This window comes from Patella vulgata, chromosome 6 (assembly GCF_932274485.2).
Source record: "Patella vulgata chromosome 6, xgPatVulg1.2, whole genome shotgun sequence".
NCBI classification, from domain to species: domain Eukaryota; kingdom Metazoa; phylum Mollusca; class Gastropoda; family Patellidae; genus Patella; species Patella vulgata.
Genome location: NC_065884.2, coordinates 13,414,295 through 13,437,264, shown reverse-complemented (window position 1 = coordinate 13,437,264; position 22,970 = coordinate 13,414,295). Strand labels below are relative to the sequence as shown.

At 35.3% G+C, this 22,970-nt stretch overlaps 2 protein-coding genes across 6 annotated transcripts in view; one reads left to right on the top strand and one right to left on the bottom strand.

Moving 5' to 3' along the window:
* The window catches only part of LOC126823403 (muscle M-line assembly protein unc-89), an 80,742-nt gene extending 74,353 nt beyond the window's left edge, over positions 1-6,389 (top strand). For all 5 annotated transcript variants that reach the window (XM_050552225.2, XM_050552223.2, XM_050552224.2 and 2 more), the window contains 6 exons: positions 202-331; positions 1,156-1,283; positions 1,888-1,999; positions 2,942-3,066; positions 3,705-3,755; positions 4,318-6,389. In XM_050552225.2, coding sequence (XP_050408182.1) covers positions 202-331; positions 1,156-1,283; positions 1,888-1,999; positions 2,942-3,066; positions 3,705-3,755; positions 4,318-4,400 — 629 coding nt within the window. In that variant the 3' untranslated portion in view covers positions 4,401-6,389. The remainder of the gene's footprint in view (positions 1-201; positions 332-1,155; positions 1,284-1,887; positions 2,000-2,941; positions 3,067-3,704; positions 3,756-4,317) is intronic.
* Positions 6,390-7,819: 1,430 nt separating this feature from the next.
* LOC126824264 (solute carrier family 13 member 2) lies at positions 7,820-22,970 on the bottom strand. The gene is made up of 12 exons (XM_050553462.2): positions 22,508-22,970; positions 15,433-15,582; positions 14,778-14,893; positions 14,339-14,487; positions 13,569-13,677; positions 12,138-12,332; positions 11,421-11,549; positions 10,692-10,784; positions 9,385-9,489; positions 8,847-8,941; positions 8,328-8,443; positions 7,820-8,002 (listed from the first exon to the last, which is right to left on the bottom strand). Exons 1-12 carry the CDS (start codon positions 22,613-22,615, stop codon positions 7,820-7,822), a joined length of 1,548 nt encoding a protein of 515 aa, XP_050409419.1. The 5' UTR covers positions 22,616-22,970.

The following is a 22,970-nucleotide window of genomic DNA, read 5'->3' as shown; positions in this document are numbered from 1 at the left end:
CGACTGACTTGTCCCTCCCACCAGTAAGGTTATCCGGCTCTGCTTACGAATCCGTTTATTTGTATACAATATACCATAAGATAGATAATACGTGTTTATTTAATTGCTCATTTTGGAATGTTTTAACTTAGGCATTATATATAATTTTGTAATTGCATAATAATTGTACAATTATTGTCTGACCTATGCTATATTTTATAGTTTCAGAAAACGAGATTATTGTCGATAATAACCTAAAACCATATGCAGCCTGTACCCAGTTACAAATGTGTACCAAGGACTTTACTGATAACTATTCACCTACGCTCAATGATGCCAATTCGGCCTGCAAGTATGTTACATTTATATACAAATATTTACAAAACGTAATTTAAAGGGATGGATTAAAGGCGAGTTGGATGCCGAATGGTTAGCACATGCGCGTTGTATCATAAGGTCTGTCATTGAGTCAACTGGCCTGGTTGTACCTGACAAGGAATAGGGTCGCCTGTCAAACCATGTGGATTTTTTTCCTGGTCCTCCGTTTTCCTCCCACTGCTAAAGACCCCTGCGCGCATGCGAATCATTGAAATAAAGTTGAGCCATATGTTAGTCCCGAAATGACCTAGCTTGTGCCGAGTGGGCGTTGAACCCAATGTCTCTCTCTTAAAGGGATTAACGTTGATTCCCGAACTGTGTCGGATTTAGATGAAGCGAGACCGTAGGCAATTGATGGGGCTCCTCGCAAAGTCCACGCTCACGACTAGAGAAAGGCGAACAGAGCCAAGGATGATGACACTGCGTATAAGAAAGAGTTCCATTATTCTTGAAGCGGTAGAGTCTGCCAAGCCTATACATAACCGACACTGTTCCCAACCTCCCTTGTATCAAATGATAATTGCTGTCATATCAGATCTAAAATAGTGTTTCTCAGGGTTATTTGTGGACTTGAAACATAAGAACACCAGATACGTCAATAAACTTTTAAGATGGGGAAGATCATTGAACACAAAAATGAAAAACAAAAACAAAAAAAAACAAAAACCGTACACTGTAATATTTATGCGTGGTTAAATCATAGGGAGATCTAATGTTTATTCGACAACACTTTTAGAGCCATCAGAATCAAAGAAATTTCAGATTTGTGCTATATGATATGATGTGTATATATTTCAGTGTTCTAACTAATATGTTAAGATGTGGAGATGGAGCTCTAAGTATATGTAATATACCCAACTATGTGGAAGGCACAGAAACAACACTGGCTACCGTTGGTGAATGGTACTCAGATTATTGTACAAATAGTAAGTCTTACTTTAAAGGAGCTAAATCTCTATTCTTTGGAACTAAAATGGACGAAAATGTGCCAAATACGAAGATTTTAATGTAATGGGAGAGTATATAAACATCCATTTTTGAAAACGTTTATACGCGAGCAGTCAGATTTGAATAGCAGTTGCTCGCGCCTGGTTAGTCCAGTACGATTTGACATTTCCGGTTTAGTCTAGTTCATTGTTACAAATCGCGTTCGAGGGCATAGAGCACACGCCAGCGTGTACTGACTGGTTTTAAAACTTTTTACCGTGTCTTCAATATTGGATATAAAGTGCCCATAATTTTGACGGTAAGAAGACAACATCACTATTGATTGTAATAGATCAATAGTTCGTGTATGCAATGTCGAAGGCTCTGGACAATATTTAGTTAGAGTTTTACGCCCTTTAAAGATGCACTATTGGTGTGTACATAACATAATCCCTGTCAGAGTAGGCGGAAACTTCACTGTCCGCCGGGCAAACTCTCCGTTATAGCACAATACATGCCGTGTGTCTGTCTCCATTCGTCCGGACCGTCCGGTTGGTGAAATAAAATATTATGTTAAACCCCATTTCATTTCTATTTTTGTAGTTATTATGGAAAGACCATCATTCGTAGCCTGTGAAAGTTTACGTGCCTGTAATTCGCCATTAAATGCATCTACATCTGTACAAGATATGTATAATGTTAATGTCTGGTGTCCGTAAGTATTACCCTCTTATGAAAGATCTAAATCTCTATTTTGAGTATAGAATTATCCAGCGGAGGATTAATTTGGTCCGTTCTCTAATTTAGGATATAATACTGATTAACCGAAGGGTGTCGTTCCTCACGGTACAGTTAATAATGACCAAGCTGAAGAATAATTCAAACCTAGTTTTCTAAAGTTGCTAGAACAGTTAAACATGCATTAAGCAAGAGCTAAATCTGCCTACCGCAGGCCTTTCTTTAGGCCTGAAATGTTATATAAATTATTAATTAGACATTTATTAACAAAACAAGACCATAATCAACTCTCAATGGCATCGGATACTCGAGATTTTAACTAGATTAGAACGATTCGCCATTTAAAAATTTAATTTAAAAATGGAAAAGCGAGGCTAAGTCTCGAATATACCAGTGCTCTGGTTACCACAATGCACATATCTTGTCAAAACTACAAACAGTGATAACTTAGCTCAGAATGAAGTAATTTGAATGAAATTTTCAATAATTTCATTTTACGTTATCTATTTTTGAACTATTATAGCAAGAATGATCAACTCTTTATCTAAATCGTACATAATGTATTTTTAACTGTATGACTTTAATTTAAGACTCGCATTAGATGTTTTAGGGTTATATTATTTCAAAGATGTATAGAGAATGGTGCTGTTGTTGTTCGTAGTGTTTAACCTCAGCTTCCACCGAAGTTTTCTTATATTAGGGTATTCATTGCCTTCGCTGGGGTCTTTCCTGTGTGCGTAAACCCATGGGGTTGAAAAGGGACCCCTATCTCCAAGCCACATACGCTCACACCACGACCGCAAATCAGAAGTGGCTGTTTCTGGGTTTCTGGTGGGCCTTAACACACACCACCACTATTTTATGAAAATGTTGCAGTTAATCCTACACCCAATACATTGTTTCTTTTTTTATATTGCAGTTACACCCATGACGTAATAGCTTGTACAATCAACGCTCTAGATAATTGTCAACCCGAAGAAAGGCCAAGCATAGAAACAGAACTAAGAAGATTGACAGCAGAAGCTTTACAGATATGTCCAAAAGGTAGGCATTCCATTTGGCGCCTTTTATCTATATTTTTATAACTACTGAGGAGGAGCCACAGGCCACGGTGGCTAGGTGGGTAAGATATTGCCTCGCTAGCCTTGAAGTCGTGTGTTCGATCCCTGCTTTGGCCGAGAAAGTTCATCGGGATTTTCAGACGTGGTTTCCCCTTGTCAGTGGTGCAATGTAATGTATACATTGGCGTGAACGTAAAAGATCCCTTGGCAGTTGGAATTCGATATAAGAGTAGGCTATAGTGCCACTGTTCCGGTAAAATTCCCCTCATTGCACACTGTATGGCGTATGCCCGTCTTCATTAGCCCAGAAAAACCTTAGATCATGTTTTCTTATGGAAAAAAACACCTACCCTGGAAGTATAACCTGTTACAGGTTTAAAGAAAAACTTTCAGAAGAATAACCCCAAATTCCCCTGTATATATCCAAAGCCGCCCCGAGTTTCAGACCTCAAGTTATTCCGGACATAGAATATACCCCAAAGATCAAAGAGATTTACCGTGACAGGTTTATAAATGCAGTTACAGGGTAATTAATTCTGTAGTTACATCCATATATACCTTGTGTTGTGTTATGTCATGAATAGTTACAGAGTAGTTTATTAAATTATATATGTGTTTCAGCTGGAGTTAAAGATGAAGTTATTCCTCGTGAAAGTCAAGAAACCGGTGGAAGTAAGTCAAATTATATATTACTTTAAAACAACAATGGGGAGCGACAGTTGCGCAGTGTAAAATTTAAATATAAAGTTTAAGACCATACCACTACAAATTACCTCAAATAAAAATACCCAATTTGATTCCAAAATTAATTAAATAGCTAATATGAACTTAGAATATGGCCGTTTGAAGTTTACATTGGTTTCTGTTGATTTAACCGAAGATCTTTGTGTGTTATGGACGGAAACCACATTAACTCACATTTTCAGCATGGTTTCTCCCTTGTCAGTCGTACAGGAGGACGGGGGGGGGGGTCTGGCTACGAGCAACGCCTAGTCCGTCCGATGTGGCGAAAACCCCACCCGATTAGATTTTATTACATACTTCGAGAAGGTATTTGTTGAGTAATAAAACCTTCTAGTAGTTTATCCCTTGATAATTGGAATTCGATATAAGAGTAGGCCATAGTGCCGCTGTCCGGGAAAAATTTCCCTCATAGCATACTATATGGCGTATGCCCGTCTACATTGTGTCTTTAATTGACATTATATTAATGTTGATACCCTTTTTTTTGCAGATGCAGCATCCATGCCAGTTACTTCAGTCATTTTGTTGTCTTTCGTTCAAGTAGTCTTTATGTTTGTTTTATCGCTAAGGTAGAGGCGTGGTACAATTAGCTATTTTTAGTATTGATTAATTTTGTGACTCCTTGCAGAACGTGATTGCTAAATGGAATATCCGGTCGCTCTTGTGCCCCTTATGCCGTTACTTGTTACATCATCATTATCTATTTCCACGTGTCACTTCTTTTTATTGAGGGCGTAAGGGGGAACAAGGGCCAGTAATATGTAGAATGATTAAGGGACTTCGATATCACGTCACGTGCTAAATATTTATTACATAGTATATTTGAATAACTTGAATAAATATACATTTTATAATGTACCTTTGTATCTAAAATGCAATATATATATATATTATAATCTCATGTATTTACAACATTCAGAAGAAAGCAATCAAGAATTTAACAATCGCAGACATTTTTAGAACTTCATCACGTGGTTGCTAAGTAGTAGTGACACTGTTGTGCAAGAAAGCCACTGTGTGTACATATATGGTCCTAGATATTTTATATGTGTTGTTGATAATTCTATTCACTGTGTTTGTACAGTTTCTACTTTCAATTTGAATTCTTTGTTGTGTCCGACTGCTGTACTGCCTTCAATTAAATCATCATTAAATATTAATTTCGTTTCGGAAATATTCTCGATCCTTTATTTAACCGAAAATATAAACGAATAAAATTAAGATTTAATTTTAATTTGATTATTTTTCCTTTTGTCGTTTAATTTTTGAACCCTGTATATTTTTCCTTGGATTTTTTTTTCGGTTCTTTGAAAATTAGGTTTAGCGTAAATAATAACATAAGTTTGTATACACCATCATAAATTATATAAATAGGAAAACATGTTCATTTATTGTATAACTAACAACAAATTGTATTAATATAATATTTAATCCCATATGTACATATTTTATCTAGTGTAGTTTTAGGTTTTATTTTGTTATAACTGACATTTGAAAAAAAAAATCTGGTATTGGTGCAAGGAGACTTCTTTTTAAATTAATTCGTTTTACACACTCAACTTCCGGAATAATGGTTTCGAATGACATTTAGTAATTAAACTTGAAATGCGCAGGTCACAGTTCTATGGAATACAATAACTGCTTATCGCTGAAACTAGTCGAAACGTCGTTCAGTAATAAACAGTAATTGTTTTCCATAGAATAATATCCTGTGTCTCTTCGTAGTGAAATTCAAAATTTGAAAGCGAATCCATTTTCAAAGGGAAGTAATTCAGGCTAAGTGTCGAGTTTGAAAATAAGTTTCCCCGATCCGATGCCGCGGATGTTATGATACATTTTTAATATTTTGAATGCATGGTTTATATATAAATAATCTTATCCAGTTAATAATTATTCTTAAAGATATTTAATTAATTATTGTCTTTAAAAAAGGTGGTACAGCTTTTGATTGTAGTATCTGTAGATATTTTGAATTAAGCTTGAAATCGCGATGGATAATCTTTTATGACGAACTCAGGTCGCACACTATGGATATCAGCCAAAGAAAGTCCGGCCAAGCTTCGGTTTTTATTGAAACAAATACATTAACAAAAATGATACGTTTTCATGGAATCGAAGCTAAAATATTACTCGGTAGTTTTAATGCCTTTTTAAGAATATTTCTTATGCAATAATACCGTGCCTTATTGATGATCCTCTTGAGTTAAATGAAGCAAGCAACTCTGTGATAGCTGATATATTGGGTTGTTAAAACCTATGGGCAGCTGCAAAGGGTTAATAGCATGTGTTATACAGTTGTTAATGATGAACTACCGGGTAATATGAGAATGATACACTGTGAATATCATTGTTTTCATGTTATAAAGAAGAATGAATGTTTTGTTATCGTTAATTATAACCAAGATGCTGATATTCAGGTTGCTGAATCTAAGTTCTGATTAGAGATTAACCCTCAAACTTAACGTTCACTTTTTTCAACTGCTGAATTTTTTGGTATGATTTATGTGTCTTCAGTGTAGCTGCGTTTTTTTTTCTAATAAAGCGATTTGTGTTTTACTAAAACAGGAGTTATTTTGTTGTTTTCCCTAATGAACTCCTGGCAGACAGAACCGACAAATGGAGCAATCAATAGCTAGCCATATTTTGTCATCCCAACCACGAAAACTTGTCAGTCGCTATTAAATGCGATCGACTTTTAACGACGACCCATGGACCGACATTTTAATTACCATTTCGAGGATTTTAGTTGACCGACATTTTAATTACCATTTCTAGAAATGTATTCGAAAACACTAAGTATACTTCTAGAAGTTTAAAAAGTATTTATTCCGCTTCCATTTTCATATTTAATTAAATTGAAAATGGTTGTTTAGTCTTTGTGTGTATGATAAGTGGTTAGGATCGCGTAACAGTGCACTAATATTTCAATATGGCAGCCATTCAGGACCCAGATCTATACTCAAAGTAGATAGTTCTTTGTGCGCAGAAGGGGGTTCACTTTGTACATTGTTCTTCTGTGTAATCTGTAGTTAGTTGGAAGCCACCAGCTATACAAGTCATCACAATTGTAACATCCCATACACCGGCATCCATCATATATCGCGTGTTGTTGCTGCTGTTGCCATGGTAATATTAAATCCCGGTGGTAAAACGTCAAATTTAAAATATGCCATTCCCCATGTATTAGTGGCTATAGCTAATACAAACAGGCATATAATATTCATTCCAAATCCTGCCATTACCTACAATATAGAAAATTAAACTCTATTTATCTTTAAAAAAAGACATAAATATTTCTAAGCCACGCCAAGTCCTCCAGTCCACTAGAAAGTTAAAACAAATCCAATCTGATTAAAACACAGATCCTATTTCGTTTCGTTTTTATATAATTCAAAATTTCGTTTTACTTGGCTTTACTATACACTAGGATCTGGTGGTTGCTGTGAGCGATTAGCCAATAAAACGTTCTGGAGGACTCAGTGAGAACCAACTAGACTGGACATGTGACCCTCCTGGTGACGTACAAACGGGGAATCGAAACCTCTCCACTCGCATTAATGACAGGCCTTACGGTTACACGCGTTAAGCCACTAGACCACCCAACGTGTTTTAACAATATGCAAACGGATTGGAAACCAAATTAAGAGATGGAGTGACAAATGCTTATTTACTCGTAGTTATTAAATTACATACCATATCTTTGACTTCTAGATAACCATTTGCAAACACAATAGCATTTGGCGGCGTTGCTACTGGTAACATGAAAGCAAACGACGTTGCTATGATGACAGGAAACATTAAGTACAATGGATTCATTGAAATATTTTCTGCCTAGAATAACAAATATTGTTGATAAAAGATACATACTGATGTTTATAATAAAAAAAAACTAAAACTGCTAAGCCAAATATATTAAAATACAAAAGTAAAACAAAATATAAAAAAGCTATGTAAACCCTTAAAAGAAGCCTTGACAGTAGGTCGTAACAAAATTAAAATATATGGATTCTTACCATGCTAGCTAATATTGGTAGAAATAAAGCAGCTGTAGTGACATTACTGGTTACTTCTGTAGCTACTGCTATTAACATCGTCAATAAAACATTCATTAACCATGGTTCAAACTTACTAAACACAATTAACTCATCACCTATCCATGCCGACAAACCCGATTTCTGGAAGAAAACAAATACTAAGCATATTTAAAGTCGCTCTTCTTGACATACATATTTTTATATTTTTGACAATTACAAATTAAGGACAATATCTATTCGTTTGGATTGGACGAAAAACCGAGGTCCCGAGTAAAAGCTTGCGTGTACGAAAAAGCAGCAACGACAGTTGCACGTCTTCATTAGCCCAGTCGGTGTAGAAAAGTGGGATGTTAAACCCATTTCATTTCATTTTGCTTTCCATCCATGTGTCTTCCATCAGTACGTGTCTTTCATCAGTATGTGTTATAACTGAGATAAATAAAAGATGACTTGAAACCATACATACAGCACTTGCATCTGCTAATGCAAAACCTCCACCAATGAGTAGAAGAACTCCCCATGGAAACTTATGATGAACGGTTTTCCAGTCCAGTATGGCAGGAACAGATTCAGAAGGGGCATCTGGAATAACAAGGAATATGATTAAAGTGTTGGTATGAGGACATGATGGTCCTGCCAGGGAGCCACGGCACTGGCTCAATAACCAAGTGGTCCCCTATTTGACTCCGGTGGTGGCAGAGAAATACGTTGGAATTTTCTGCTTGATTCCCAAGGTGTTGCAGCATGGAGGATCTGACAAGGAAAAGCTTCACTTCATTCTGGTGGGAGTCAATGATAAAGTCGTCCATAGAGCATTCCATGATGTGTGGCCGCCTTGGTGTAACAACCCTAGATGTTAAACCCCATTTCATGTTATTTCGTTCTTTATATGATAAAATTAATCCTTCCCCAATTTCCTATGTCGTAATTGTTTTGGTACCTTTTGTATAACTGTCCAATTTATGTACAAGTAGTTGTAAATTACCTGATTGCTTCCAGCAAAACACAGAAGGTTTACGAGACGGGAACACAAACAGCGACACACAAACAGTTATGGCAGCTGCCGAATCACCAACATAACTAAAATAAAGTAGGCTAGATCTCGTTCATTTATCTTAAGATACCATTAATTCAGCATCGTGATACTGGAGAAACCTACTACAATCTCAACTTAATAGTTTCTTTGAAACTCTTTGAAGTCTCATTTCTAACTTTTTTGTGAGAACACACACCCGACCATTTTGGAAGCAGGACAGTCCAGGATTTCGTCACTGATGTCCAGGTAATTGTTCTACCTCCAACGAAAAAATGTGTTTTTATGATCAGTGCCTCATTTGTGACAGAGTGAATGTTATTGGGTACATAGACATCAATAAAAGTATGGTGGTTTAGAATCTTTTTACCTCATGTTCTTAGAACTTTTAAGAACATAGAAAGGGGTCAACATAGGCCCATCATATTCCCCAATCCAATTTCAAATTACAAATAAGATACAAGTTTTTCTAATCTGTACCAATACTTACCCCGAGGGAAACAATGATCCCCAACCGTCTAAATAAGGTGGCTCTCTTGAAAACCACAACATTATTAAAACAATAAAATGAACCAATACAGTTACTTCTGAAAATCTAAAGGTGACCAGAAAAGTTTAATTAGCATAAGATACGTCATGGCTTAAATATATATATATTATAATAACAAAGGAAATGGGGTTTAACCTCCAAGGCCCACTGTTCTGCTCCGATAGTGTGTTGTGGACATTTTGCCCGGACGGCGACACTACGACCTACTCTTACATCTAATTCCCGCTGTAAAGGCTTCTTTGAAGGTTGTAAAGGCTCGGATATAAATGAAAGCCTTTCTTATGTGTTCTTATGCTGTTTATGCTGATGTGAAGATAAAAATTATTTAATTTATAAGAACCATAAATAAATAAATATAAGCTTCGACCGGTACGTGCATCCACATTGTTGTCCACATTGTTGTGTCCTTGCACGTATTTGGAATCTTTGGTTACTCGGTTTTTATGAATATCTTGCTCCCATGTCGTTTATGCAAATGTGAACATACAAACTGATTAATTTATAATCACAATAAATAAATAAATAAATAAATAAATAAATGATTTCACAGGTACACATATAAACCTCAATATCCAATTCTTATGTCCTTGCAAGGATTTCGGAACATTGGTATTCGCAGGGAACGCCTTAACGCGTGGGCACATTGGGAAGTGCCCCGGAGGTCCAATGAGTATAGAGATCATATTTGTTGATAAATCTTTGCTGTACAACATGTTTCTTAATACTTAAAGGGACAATAACACTCTTGCTGGCTTGACAGCTCCAGAAAATAAATAATGGCCTTATTCTAAGTATTAGATGTTTAAGTATCCTACCTGTTGTGTAAATTATCCATTACATCCTATTTTACTTGTCCAGAGGGTTCGAAAATATTTTTAAATCCAAGTCACATTTGAAAAGCTTTAAGTTAGGCTTTTTAAACCATTTAGTTGAATTTTTCCAATTTTTTAAATTAGGTGTGTTAAGATGAAATTTGTATCATCAATTAATTGGAATATTGTAAAATAGTACAATTTGTTGACCAGAATAAAGATTGGGACATGTTATTCAGTTACAACATGAGTGGTATTGAGCCTTTAAACTCTGATTTTCAGAACAATAAATATACGTTTAATCTTATCGACCGCTTTATTTGGCAGCCAGGCCCCCAGTACACTGCTAAGCCCAGTGGCGTATGATGCTGCTAAAACGACACTGGGTCCTCGTTTTCATAAAATATAAATCTTGTAAATATAGTCAAAACTTACGACATTGGACCAAGGTTCTTGTACTCATCATTAATTACACGTTTCACGGCTTTAGCGGCTTCCACTGATTTCTTAGGACAACACAACGTGTTTCTACATTGAATACAAATGGATATAATCAATAACCACTTTAAGATTTCAAAGGCTGAAAAGCTGTCTATATATTCTGCTTAGAAATGCCAAATCCACCCAAAGCATACACAAAGCATGAAATAAAATGGTGTTTAATGTCCTACTTGTCTGCACCGACTGGGTTAATGAAGTCGGGTCCTCAATTTTTGGTCCATCCGATTGACTAGATCCTGTCCCTTGTCAGCCCCCCCCCCCCCCCCCTTTGCAACTAAGGGGAAACCACGGTGTGAAGTCCTGACCAACACCAGGAGCGAACACGCGACCGCATGAGCAACCTTAAAGAAGCAATGATAGCTATCAAACATTTTTGGCTAAAGATGAATTTCACTAAATTAGTTTAGATTCCAAAGGCAGGGATGAAGAAGATATCTATGATAAACTTAAAAGAATATATAATGAAGCATCGATAGCGATCAAACATGTTTGGTTGTATATGAATTCATTAAAATAGTAAAACACATTTAAATTTTTTGTCATTGTTGATTTATAAAAATCTTTGATTGTATATGAATTCGTTAAAACAGTAAAATTATATTGTTGATTTATAAAAATCTTTGGTTAAAGATTATGTTATTGTTGATTTATAAATTTGTTTACCTGAATCCCATAAAGAAACACTGTAACCACAGCCAAGCCAGTATAAGACATATCATGGATCCGGGAAGTGCGTATATCATCCACGACAGAAAATTGATTGGTGATTCTTGACCATGCGCAGAAAACACACTGCAAAAAACAAAGATATATGTTGCCAGGCAACGTCGTCCGGGTAATCCACAAGGGTTGTCGCATTGTGAATCTTTAGGTAAATAAAAAGTACAATCTTTATACCCTTTGGAAAGAGTCCATGATATAATCAAAGGCTATAACTCAATTTATCAGAATACTGCAAAATGGCAAATTTCAAGCCGATCGGATGATAACTTCTGTCATTAGAGCGTTCACGGGATTCTGCAAAATGAGTAATAAACACTGAAAGACATTGCATCCATTAATCAGAGCAACTACATTTCATGCAGATAAACGGATAATTATTTTTTAATAGCACTAGTTGTAGAGTTGTGGAGCAATAAAAATACAGTCTCATTTCCCCATGAGCGTATAAGAAAGACTCACATTCAGTCAATATCTAGTCGGTCACCTCTGGCTTGCGGTCGTGGTGTCAATCCCTGTTGTGGGCTTATGTGGCTTCTCAATTTCCTTTCACAGGAAAGACAACTTGTCTGCAAGATCCCCCTTACACCATGTTTAACCACATTTGATTCTTGCTACATTTTCTAAATGTCAAATATACTGTAATCTATGATAACTTACAGTTCCGTTTGTCCCTGCATGACGAGGTTAGTTCCCGTTCCTGATAGTGATCCAGTACCACCAATATTAGCAGAGTACGCTACAGACAGAGCAAAACCTTTACATAGCCGAGCATACCGTGGAGACTCTGATACTTCTATTTGACTAACATTAATAACTATATCTGCAACTTCATCATCAACACCAGAGACTCTTCTGAAAATTACATCATACTTATATATGTTTAATCTCTAACCTCTTCAACTGGCTGATTTCAGTGGGTCGCAAAACACTGTGCTTTAGCAGGCTTAGGATATTGCGATACTGTTCTAGCAGATAAAATTTCACAATGTTTGGGAGGTCAACAAGCAACTGCCAATAACATATATCTATCCTATAGTCCTACCAATCACTGACCAGAACCGGCAATAGAGTTTATTTCGCCAATAGTACCCTAAGCATCGCAAACAGTGACAGACAAGGAAATATGTTTTAGGGATCATTCTAAACATCATAGATTCAAAATTTAAATGATGGATAATTATAATGTTGGCAAGAATGGTTCTACTAATTACCGACAAGGGCGTTTTTTGTCCGTAACGTCCAAGGTGCCTGACAAAATTGGCTGACAAGGAAAGATATCTCATAGATATACATATTCTATACACCATGTTCAAACTGTAAATGATTTCATAGGAATTATAAACCTGTAACGGTAAATTTCTTTAATCTTTGGGGTATATTCTATGCCGGAATAACTTGCGGTCTGAAAGTCGGGGAAGGTTTTTGATATATATACAGGGAGATTTGGGGTTATTCTTCTGAAAGTTTTTCTTTAAACCTGTAACGGGTTATTCTCCCAGGGTATAGGTTTTTTTCCCATACGAAAACATGATATAAGGTTTTTCTTGTGGGAATTCTGGGATATTCTCATCTTGCGTACATGTAAACATAGACGGTTTATAAGCAAGATAGAGTCCTCGACTTCAGTTACGCTGGGGAAGAAAGACTTCAGAAAAAACCCTCGACAGAAAACCATCGGCCGGCCGGCCTCGGTTTTACTTTCTCTCGGGTTATTGTCTTCAGTCTTTCTTTACCCAGCATAACCTCAGTCTCGTGCTTTATCCTACACAGAAAAATTCATAGAGATAATTGAAATTTTGACAACAACGGTTTGATTAATCAACAACATGAACCAGGGAGAGTCGGGATTTTTTTGTCAGTTTCACTTGGACATCATTTTGTCAGTGTTTTATGAAATCTTTTAAATTTGGATATTATGTTTATTATAGAATATGTCTAAATATAACATATGTCTTTCTTTGTTGGTCACTTGGACGATATTAACAAAAAAGCATTCTTGTCGGTAATTAGTAAGACCCGAGTATTTCAAGTCAGGGTGAGAGCTGAATTATAGTTAAATTTTCTACAACAATTTTATGTTTAACGTACCTGGTTCCGTTTGTAGGATTTGTTTCCTCTTTAACCCTGGGCTGCACATTGTTTATATTTGCTTCAGGTAATTCGAAGGCACTATTTTCAACTCCACCATTCGCGGCCACTGGTAACAAATTTTAAGTACTGGTAATATATTTGTAGAACGAACACAAGTGAGCAGGAGGCCAATTTGGTTTTGGAAAGGCAACGCCTAAGCCCGGGGGGGGGGGGTATCTATTTGCACAAATGCGATTGGTTACTAGTGATAGGTGGAATGGGGGTTGCAACCTGGGTCAGTCAGCACCTACCTGTTCTATTTTCATTAGATGCCCGACCCCCCACCTACCTACAACAAGACCTGAAACAATGGACGTTAAGTACACCGTTACCCAAACAGGCACTCAAATGACAATTATAGAACTAATGAGCGAAATCAACAACACTGCAGTACTCTAATGACAAGGCAATTCCGCAGTTGAAGGGAGGTAAGACACTGACCCATTGACTAGAATCCCCATGGTTCTGATCCTGGCATGGGCCGAGAGTCGGGATTTATCTGAGTCGCAGAGCCTGCGAAGCTGCAAGGAAGTGTGCCTAGTCGTTGAGCTAAGATAAAAACCATTGGAGCGCACGTACATTAAGAATCCTTGGCAGTTGGAATTCGAGGACCTGTTTAAACCAAACACATCAAATACAGAACGGGGCCCTGTAAAGATGCCCGCGAATCTATTTGACATTTCGAAGATAATGTTACAGACTGAAATGGTAAAAATAACGTATCAAACCTTTCTCAGCCTCTTTATCTTCTTCTTCAATAAATCGCTTGAGTTGTTCCAATATGGCGCCTGCTATTGGAATCATCATGGCGGTTGTAGCTGTATTACTCACCCACATAGACAAAAACCACGTGGGTAACATTAAACCAAACATTAACCTTGATGTTAAAAATAAACAATTTTAACGAAAATCTAGAGAAATAGGGTTTAAAATTCACTGGACACAAACTAGCACATTTCGTGACTAACATATGGTTCAATTTTGATTCCAAAAATTCGCTTGCGCGTAGGGGTTGTTAGCAGGAAACCGGGTGACCTAGAGTAAACCCAAGAAGATGGACAGGCGAATATCCCAAAAGAACGATGGTAATGTATTTTTATTCAAGATTTGATAATTACAATTCTGTGAAGACTAACATGTATTGAAATAGAAAGATTATAAATTTACCATTTCGGTTCCGATCCGACTTTCTGTAGAGTTTTCAAAGCAATCCGTTTATGAAGATTACATTTTTCTACAGCAATGGCCACCATTAGTCCACCCAAACCAAACATTGTAGCTTCCTATATTATAACAGAATTAATATACCCATATAAAACACCAATTTCAAAGCATTTGTTTTGTTATATATACATATATAAAAACACACTCCAATGCATAGAGAAATATGATTTAACGTTCAATCGACACAAACTATATATTGATCATTTCCGGTCTTGCGCTTAGGGATCTGTTATAGCGGGAGCAAACTGACAAGATTGGACACGCGACCCCGCCCCTTATCACCACCAAGCTTGGAATCGAAACCTGCACGCCACCCGACCCAATGAGAGACCTGGTGATCCAATGTGTGCACCATAGACCATTCGACCCTCGCCCCCGTCCCGTTGTCGCTAAGGTACAGTAATAATTGGGTATCATTTGGAGGATCAAATATGTGCTCCTTGGCTTAAAAATTTGCCCGGACAGCCACCTCTGACCCATATGAATTTTGTTCCGACGAGCATGTATTATATATTTAATTGGCATATATCACGCGATCATTAACGTGATCTATCATTGGCTATATTTATTTAATTAACAACACGTTAATCAAAAGCACCTTGGTATAATTTTGAGCAACATCTTTAACGGGTTGTACACCAAACAGTGGGAATAATACTACTGGTAATAATGACGTCATCGCTAGAGGTATAGCCTCTGTTATCCAGAATATAGCCATCAAAATCATACCATACGCACATTTTCCTTCCTGTAATTGAAACAAATGAAACAAAATTAGATAAAAAAAAAATCATTCCTGGACAATCTCGTCGTGGTAGAAGCTCGCATTTCGCAGGATTAAAGGCTCATGAGGCGTTGAAGTAATCGACGGAATTTCGTTTTCCTAACGTTAACGAAGATGGTCACAGGTAAATACACTCTGGCAGCGGCTCTGTGGCCTACTCATATTTTGACTTTCAACTGTCAACTAGACGCTTTTCATTGCCAGGACCTCCATCCATCACCGCTAATCATAGCAATCAAATGTGCCAGCGGCAATTTAATGTTATTTAATTTTAATTTTTGTGTAAAATATTAAAATCCTTTAAAGATACATTATGTAAGATTCAGATAAAGAGCTAGCCATTCTTGCTATACTAGTTCGAAAATAGATAATGTAAAATAAATAATTTGAAAATTTCATTCAAATTAATTTATTGTGAGCGAAGATATCAGCCTTTGAAGGTTTGACAAGACGGTGCAATAATTTCAACCACCGTACTGGTTGTTCGAAGCTAAGTCTCGCTCCTCCATTTTTAGCTTAAATGAAATATGGCTGAACTGTTCTAAGATATTAATATCGAAGAAATCCGATGCCATCGAGAGTTGATTATGGCCTGAATAAATTAATTAATGTATAATTAATAATTTAGAAAATATTTCAGGCCAAAAGAAAGACCTGCAATAGGCAGATTTAGCTCTTGCATAATGTATGTTTAAAGGAGCTAAGTTGCTAATATTTGGGACCTAGAAATTGACACAAATGGGTCGCAACGCATACAGTAATGTAATATGAATGTATGTAAATTGATTTACATTCAAACGTTTCTGTTTTTACTGTAATTTTTAATCAGTTAGGTTCGGCGAAATACGCCAGTATTCTCAATCGAATTCAATCTCTAGCGTCTGGTTATTCCAGTCTACGCCGATATTATTAATTGGGCTTGCTCTCCAGATAAGAATATAGCGTCACCGTTTGACATGACTTGTGGAATGTTTATTTTGTCTTAAATATTGGATATCAGAAGGCCATCTTTTCCCGGTAAGATCACAACATCAATGTTGATTTAAACCGACAAATAAATCGTGTTTTCAATGTCGAATATTTTGGGTGATATTTAGTTAGAGACTTAGCTACTTTAATATAGAGTGGATAATCACATCAAAGAAAATATATAACACAATCAGATAATAATTTCTATATTTTAATGCTGGAATTATCCCTATATATATATCCCGGAAATGATAACGTTAAATTCAAAGTGCAATAGGTGCATCACGAAACAATTTGCAATGGATTTGTGTTGAGCCTGTCTGACTTACAGGTATAAACAGGTTTTTTTTCTATAAGGATTGTCACTTTACTTCCGTAATTCAACATCCAATAGAGGCACTTGTTACAAATAGTCGCTGGACTTGGATCTTTAAAGGCGAGGTTGACCTTCAAGACCTCAAACTTCGACCTTCAAAACATCAATCAGTTCGTGGAACTTTTGGTTAAAAATTTAATAAGTTAATACACAAGCAAATATCGCGAGACAGAAAGGTTATACGTCACCTGAACTTTACTGACATTTCAACCCAAAATCTTCAAAGGACTACACCCTTCAAATATTTCTAAAGAAACGCAAATGTTTGTTTGTGCGAACTTCCCTCGACTGTCCCAAATTGCAACGTTTACAGAGAAAATGTTCAGGAAGACTCTACATATTTTTTCTAATACAAGAAATCAAAACCGCATGATTCAAATTAAAACAACATTATTCAAATCAAAATTATACACCATTTACTTTCTGGAAATCCGATATTTTCTTACTATCATAATATTATAACATGTCTGGAAAATCGTTTATGTTATTATAACATGTCTAGAAACTCGTTTATATTATTATAACATGTCTAGAAACTCCTTTTTATATGCAGGACGGAGGGCCTGACAAGGACAGCTGTCTAGTCCTTCGGATGAGACGAAAAACCGAGGTCCCGTGTATATATTGGAATGCACGTAAAAGATCCCCTGGCAGTTGGAATTCGATATAAGAGTAGGCGATAGTGCCGCTGCCCGGGCAAAATTTCCCTCATAGCACCCTGTATGGCGTATGCCCGTCTTCATTAGCCCAGTATAGGAGCAGAACAGTAGGACGTTGAACCCCATTTCATTTCATCTATTATTATAACATGTCTGGAAAACCCATTTTTTAATATTATAACATGTCTAGAAAACCTCTCTTTGTTATTATAACATGTTTGGAAAATCCTTTCAAATATTATAACATGTCTGGAAAACTCCTTTTAAATATTAAAACATGCCTGGAAACCCCCATTTGTTGAATATCATGTCTGGAAAACATCTTTTTGATATTATAACTTGTCTGAAAAATCCCCTTTTTAATATTATAGGATGGCTGGAAAAACCCTTTTTACTATTATAACCCTTTTACTTAAATATCGATAACATGCCTTGAAAACCACTTTTTGATAAATATCATACTCTGGGAAAAAACATTTTTAATATTATCACATGTGTGGGAAAAAAAAATCATTTTTAATATTATCACATGTGTGGGAAAAAGAAAACATTTTTAATATTATCACATGGAAAACATTGTGAGCAGAAACAACGAGTAGAAAGTTGGTTTTCATTATGTCAGATGACATCCAATGTTTAATGTTACCTATAAGACGCTGCCAATAAGGTGATTACCAACAAAATCAACATAATACGGTGGATAATGATTTTGAAATTGCCCATAGCTAATGTATATATTGAACATTTCAGTCCAGTTATTTTAGTCTGTGCGAAGTTATGAATGTTATGATTTAGACTGCACATCCTCGATTGTTAAATACCATTGCGTGATAACAAACAATCGATTGTCCATTTTAACACTAAATTATTAAATGACATGGGTATTTAATACCTCTGCCATCCGATGACCTAGAGAGTTGAAAATGGGATTTTAAAACATGTAAATGAAATGAGGTTTGCTTGATAACGACCTGTGAAATCTTGTTGAAACGTCGCAGTGAAATAAACCACAGTAATTGTTATCCATAAATAGTGTGTTATTTGAAATGAGGTTTAACGTCCTACTGTTTACAACATGTAAATGTCTAAATAATGATCTATATAACATTTGAAGCCAGAATAAAAGATCTCTAATAGGTAGATTTAGGTCATATATAATCAATCTTTAACATAATGTCACTTTAACAATATGTCGGTATACCATCGGAAGATGTTGGCTCGAGATTTTACACTTGACTACATTTGTGTTTAAATATAAAAAATTCCAGTGCAAAGACATTATCGTCTTAAAGTACCGTCTGAATATGGATAGGAAAACCAAATTATTTGTGTTGCGTTTTAGGCAAATCTTTAGCTTTGACCCGGTGGGCGAGGAAGCACTTGCTCGGATTAACATAATTGTCTGCTGATGAATAAATTCAGAAGACGACCACCATCAAGATAGGTTGAATCATTTCTATTGCGCCTTTTTTGTAGTCATTGCTTGATTTTTATTGTCAGTTTGTTTTTCATTTTGAGGGAAGTCTGTAAATAGCGATTCTGATATAAATACAATATGCGAATCCATTTTTTTTTTCTTATTTTTTTCTTTCTTTCTGGTTTTTGTTTTGCCATTACTATCTATTCAGATGAACCAATCTGAAACTTCCCACGGAGGCCTTATCTTATATGTAAATTCAGATCTAAAATATTCAAGAAAACTTGATTATGAACATCAAAATATCGAATCCATTTGGATTGAACTCCATCCAGAATATGAAAAATCATTTTTATTATGTCTTGTATATAGACCACCTTCTTCGTGTACAGGTTGGTTTGATGATTTTGAAACTAGTTTAAATTCCATAAATACTGGTCAATCTATTTATGTAATAGGAGATTTTAATATAGATTATTCAACTACTGTTCCAAAACGATGGGAAAACATAATCAATATGCAGGGATTACATCAATTAATTACTGCCCCTACACGCTGTTTTAAAAATTCTTCTACTGTCATTGACCATCTATATACAAACACACCGGATAATATTGTTGAAATTAAAGTTCCTCAATATGGTATTAGTGACCATTTTCCGATTATTTTTATCATTGGAAACTGCAAGAGAAAAATCACAAAACACAACCACTTGGAAATTCTATACAGAAATTACAAAAACTTTGATGATTCTAATTTTATTAATGATCTTGCTAAAATTCCATTTGAACTAGTCGAGTCAATTGATGACCCAAATTCTGCCCTTGATACTTGGTATAACCTTTTTATAGGTGTTTTAGACTGCCATGCTCCGCAAAAGCGAAAAAGAGTAAAAAGATACTATCAACCGAAGTGGTTTAATGAGGAAATAAATAAAGCCCGAAAGTTCAGGGACTTCTTTAAAGCCTCCAAGAGGTGTGACGACTATAGAATATGGAGAAATAAAACCAAAAATCTCATTAATAAAGCCAAAAAAAACTTTATCAAGGACTCTATCGAAAATGAAGAGCAATCTAAAAACATATGGAGATATTTTAGTGACATACAGAATAAACCCAATAATTGCCCTTATCCCAATAGTATTAAATATGGAAAAACAACAGTTAATGATCTAAATGCTATTGCTAATGTGATGAATGATTACTTCACTAATTTAACTGATGACATTAAGCCCCCCTATACACCACTTTCTCAAGAGTGCAAACGAAAGATATCAGATTACGTAAATGATAAGATTCCCCCAAATAACAACTTTTCTATTAATTGTATTACTACCACAGAGGTATTAAAACATTTATTGAGTTTAAATAGTAACAAAGCCATTGGGTGTGATGGTATTGGACCCAAAATTTTAAAATTGTCTGCGTATACAATTTGTAGCAGTTTGACATATATCATTAATCTTTGTATTTCTCAAAACATGTTCCCCAGTGCCCTTAAACTGGCTAAAATTATTCCTATACATAAGAAGGGAGCTAAAGATGATCCGAACAATTATAGGCCAATCTCAATTCTCCCCACAATTTCAAAAATATTCGAAAGGCACTTGAGCACTCAAATTCAAACTTATTTGGAAACCTTCAATGTTCTTTATGCTTACCAATCTGGATTTAGATCAAATCATTCATGTGCTACTGCACTGATCCGAATGACAGATAATTGGCTTGATGCTATCGATAATAGTGCGATGAGTGGTATAGTGTATCTTGATTTTAGCAAAGCATTTGATCTCATTGATCATAAGCTTATTATTGAAAAACTACATCTTTATCGATTTGATAATAATTCACAAATTTTGATTGAATCATATCTTGACTCACGGAAGCAAAAAGTATGTTTAGGATCAATTACCTCCTCAATTACTACAGTCAAATGCGGGGTTCCACAAGGTTCGATCCTGGGTCCTCTCCTATTCCTAATTTTTATAAATGATCTCCCACTCAATATTGAATCAAGTCAGATAGATTTGTTTGCTGATGACAGTACCCTGCATTGTTCACACAAAGATATTTTATCCATTGCCAAAAATCTCCAAAATGATCTCTATTTGGTTGCTGAATGGTGTGAAAACAATGGGATGGTAATCAATCCTTCGAAAACAAAATCAATGCTGATTTCAACAAAACACAAAAGAAATCAGAAAAACCTAACTTTATCACTCCATGGTGAGAAAATTGAGACGGTTACTACCGCAAAATTACTTGGAATTCAAATTGACCAAGACCTTAATTGGGAAGCACAGATAGCAGATATGTCTAAAAAACTTGCATCAAAAATATTTCTCCTAAATAAGATAAAAGATCATTTACCTTACGAGACAAGAATTTTGTTTTATAACAGTTACATACTACCAATATTTGATTATTGCTCTATTATTTGGGGAAATGCTACCAAAAGTAGATTAGACATTCTTTTAAAATTACAAAAGAGGGCAGCAAGAGCTATTCTTGATGCACCGATTGAAACTCCGTCCACCTCTTTATTTACTAAACTCGGTTGGCTTACCCTTACACAGAGGATTCTTTACAATAAAATTGTCTTATCATTCAAAATTATTACATTTAATACTCCACTTTATCTAAATTTCCATTTTATTGAAAAATCTCTTGTTTCCAAAACGGATATCTTGCTCCGTTCACAGACCAGTAAATCTCTTTTTCTTCAAAAATGCAAAACGGAATCCATGAAACGTACTTTTCATTATTCTGCATGTCTTTTATGGAACAATCTGCCTTTTGATATAAAGATGTGTAAAAATGTTGAAAATTTTAAGATTAAACTGAAAACTCATTTATTTTGCACACTGAAGGAACCATAATATTCAACTGATGACATACTTATTATTTTTAACTTGCAACTGCATTCTATTTTATTTTGTGTGTAATTATAGTGTTCTTCCTATATTCTACTTGTATAATGTATATGTTTTGTAGTTTGGGAGTGACTTATCAAACTTCCCACTTTAAAATGCTATTGCATTTCTAATGATTTTAAATTTATCCTGATATTACATGTATATATGTCTTTGTAGTTTAGGAGGGACCTATGGAAGATTAGTTGGGTTTTTTTGCAAACTAAATACGTTGCCTCATTAAATAAAGTTTTTATTATTATTATTATTATTATTGATTTGATGTTATTGCTTGTCTATATATAATTGCCCTACACATTTGTTACTCAACATGCTTGAAAACGCTGAGAGACTACTCTTCGAAGCGTCGTCTATATAAATCAGTAATTGTTCTTCCATAAGTATGTGTTATACTTTATTGCTCTATCCAGTTTCTAAATGCCTCTAAAAGATCATTCTAAATTATACAAATTATACAGTTTGATCTTAAGCATGCTATTGTGAAAATACAAATTTCGCGAAAATGTTTATTTGTATTGGGAAAAGAAATTACTTACCTTTGTATTGACAATAAGCGGCAAGGGTAACAATAATATAGGTACAGATATAACTAACAATGTTTTCTTAGTTATCCATAATTCCTTCAAAAATCGCTTTACATCCATAATAATAATTTATTTCCTCGGTATTTCTTAAACATCGACACTGAACTGAATACGCTCTTTAATTTACACTGATTAAATTGTCTCATAGTTTAATAAAATATATTTCAATTTTGATCATCTTAAGAAACATAATTGTAACGCATTGGTGTGACATCGGCGAACTTACACAAACAAAAGATATCTTAAAAAACTAAAGACAAAGATAAGTTTTGAAAGTAAAAGATAATCTTTCTAGAGATAAAAAACGATAATCACGCCCGTAAAGAAGAAATCATCACTAATAACACGGCTATTTTTAAGTACAGACACGCTAAATATTTTCTTAGTACAGAACTACTTATATTTGTAAGTTACA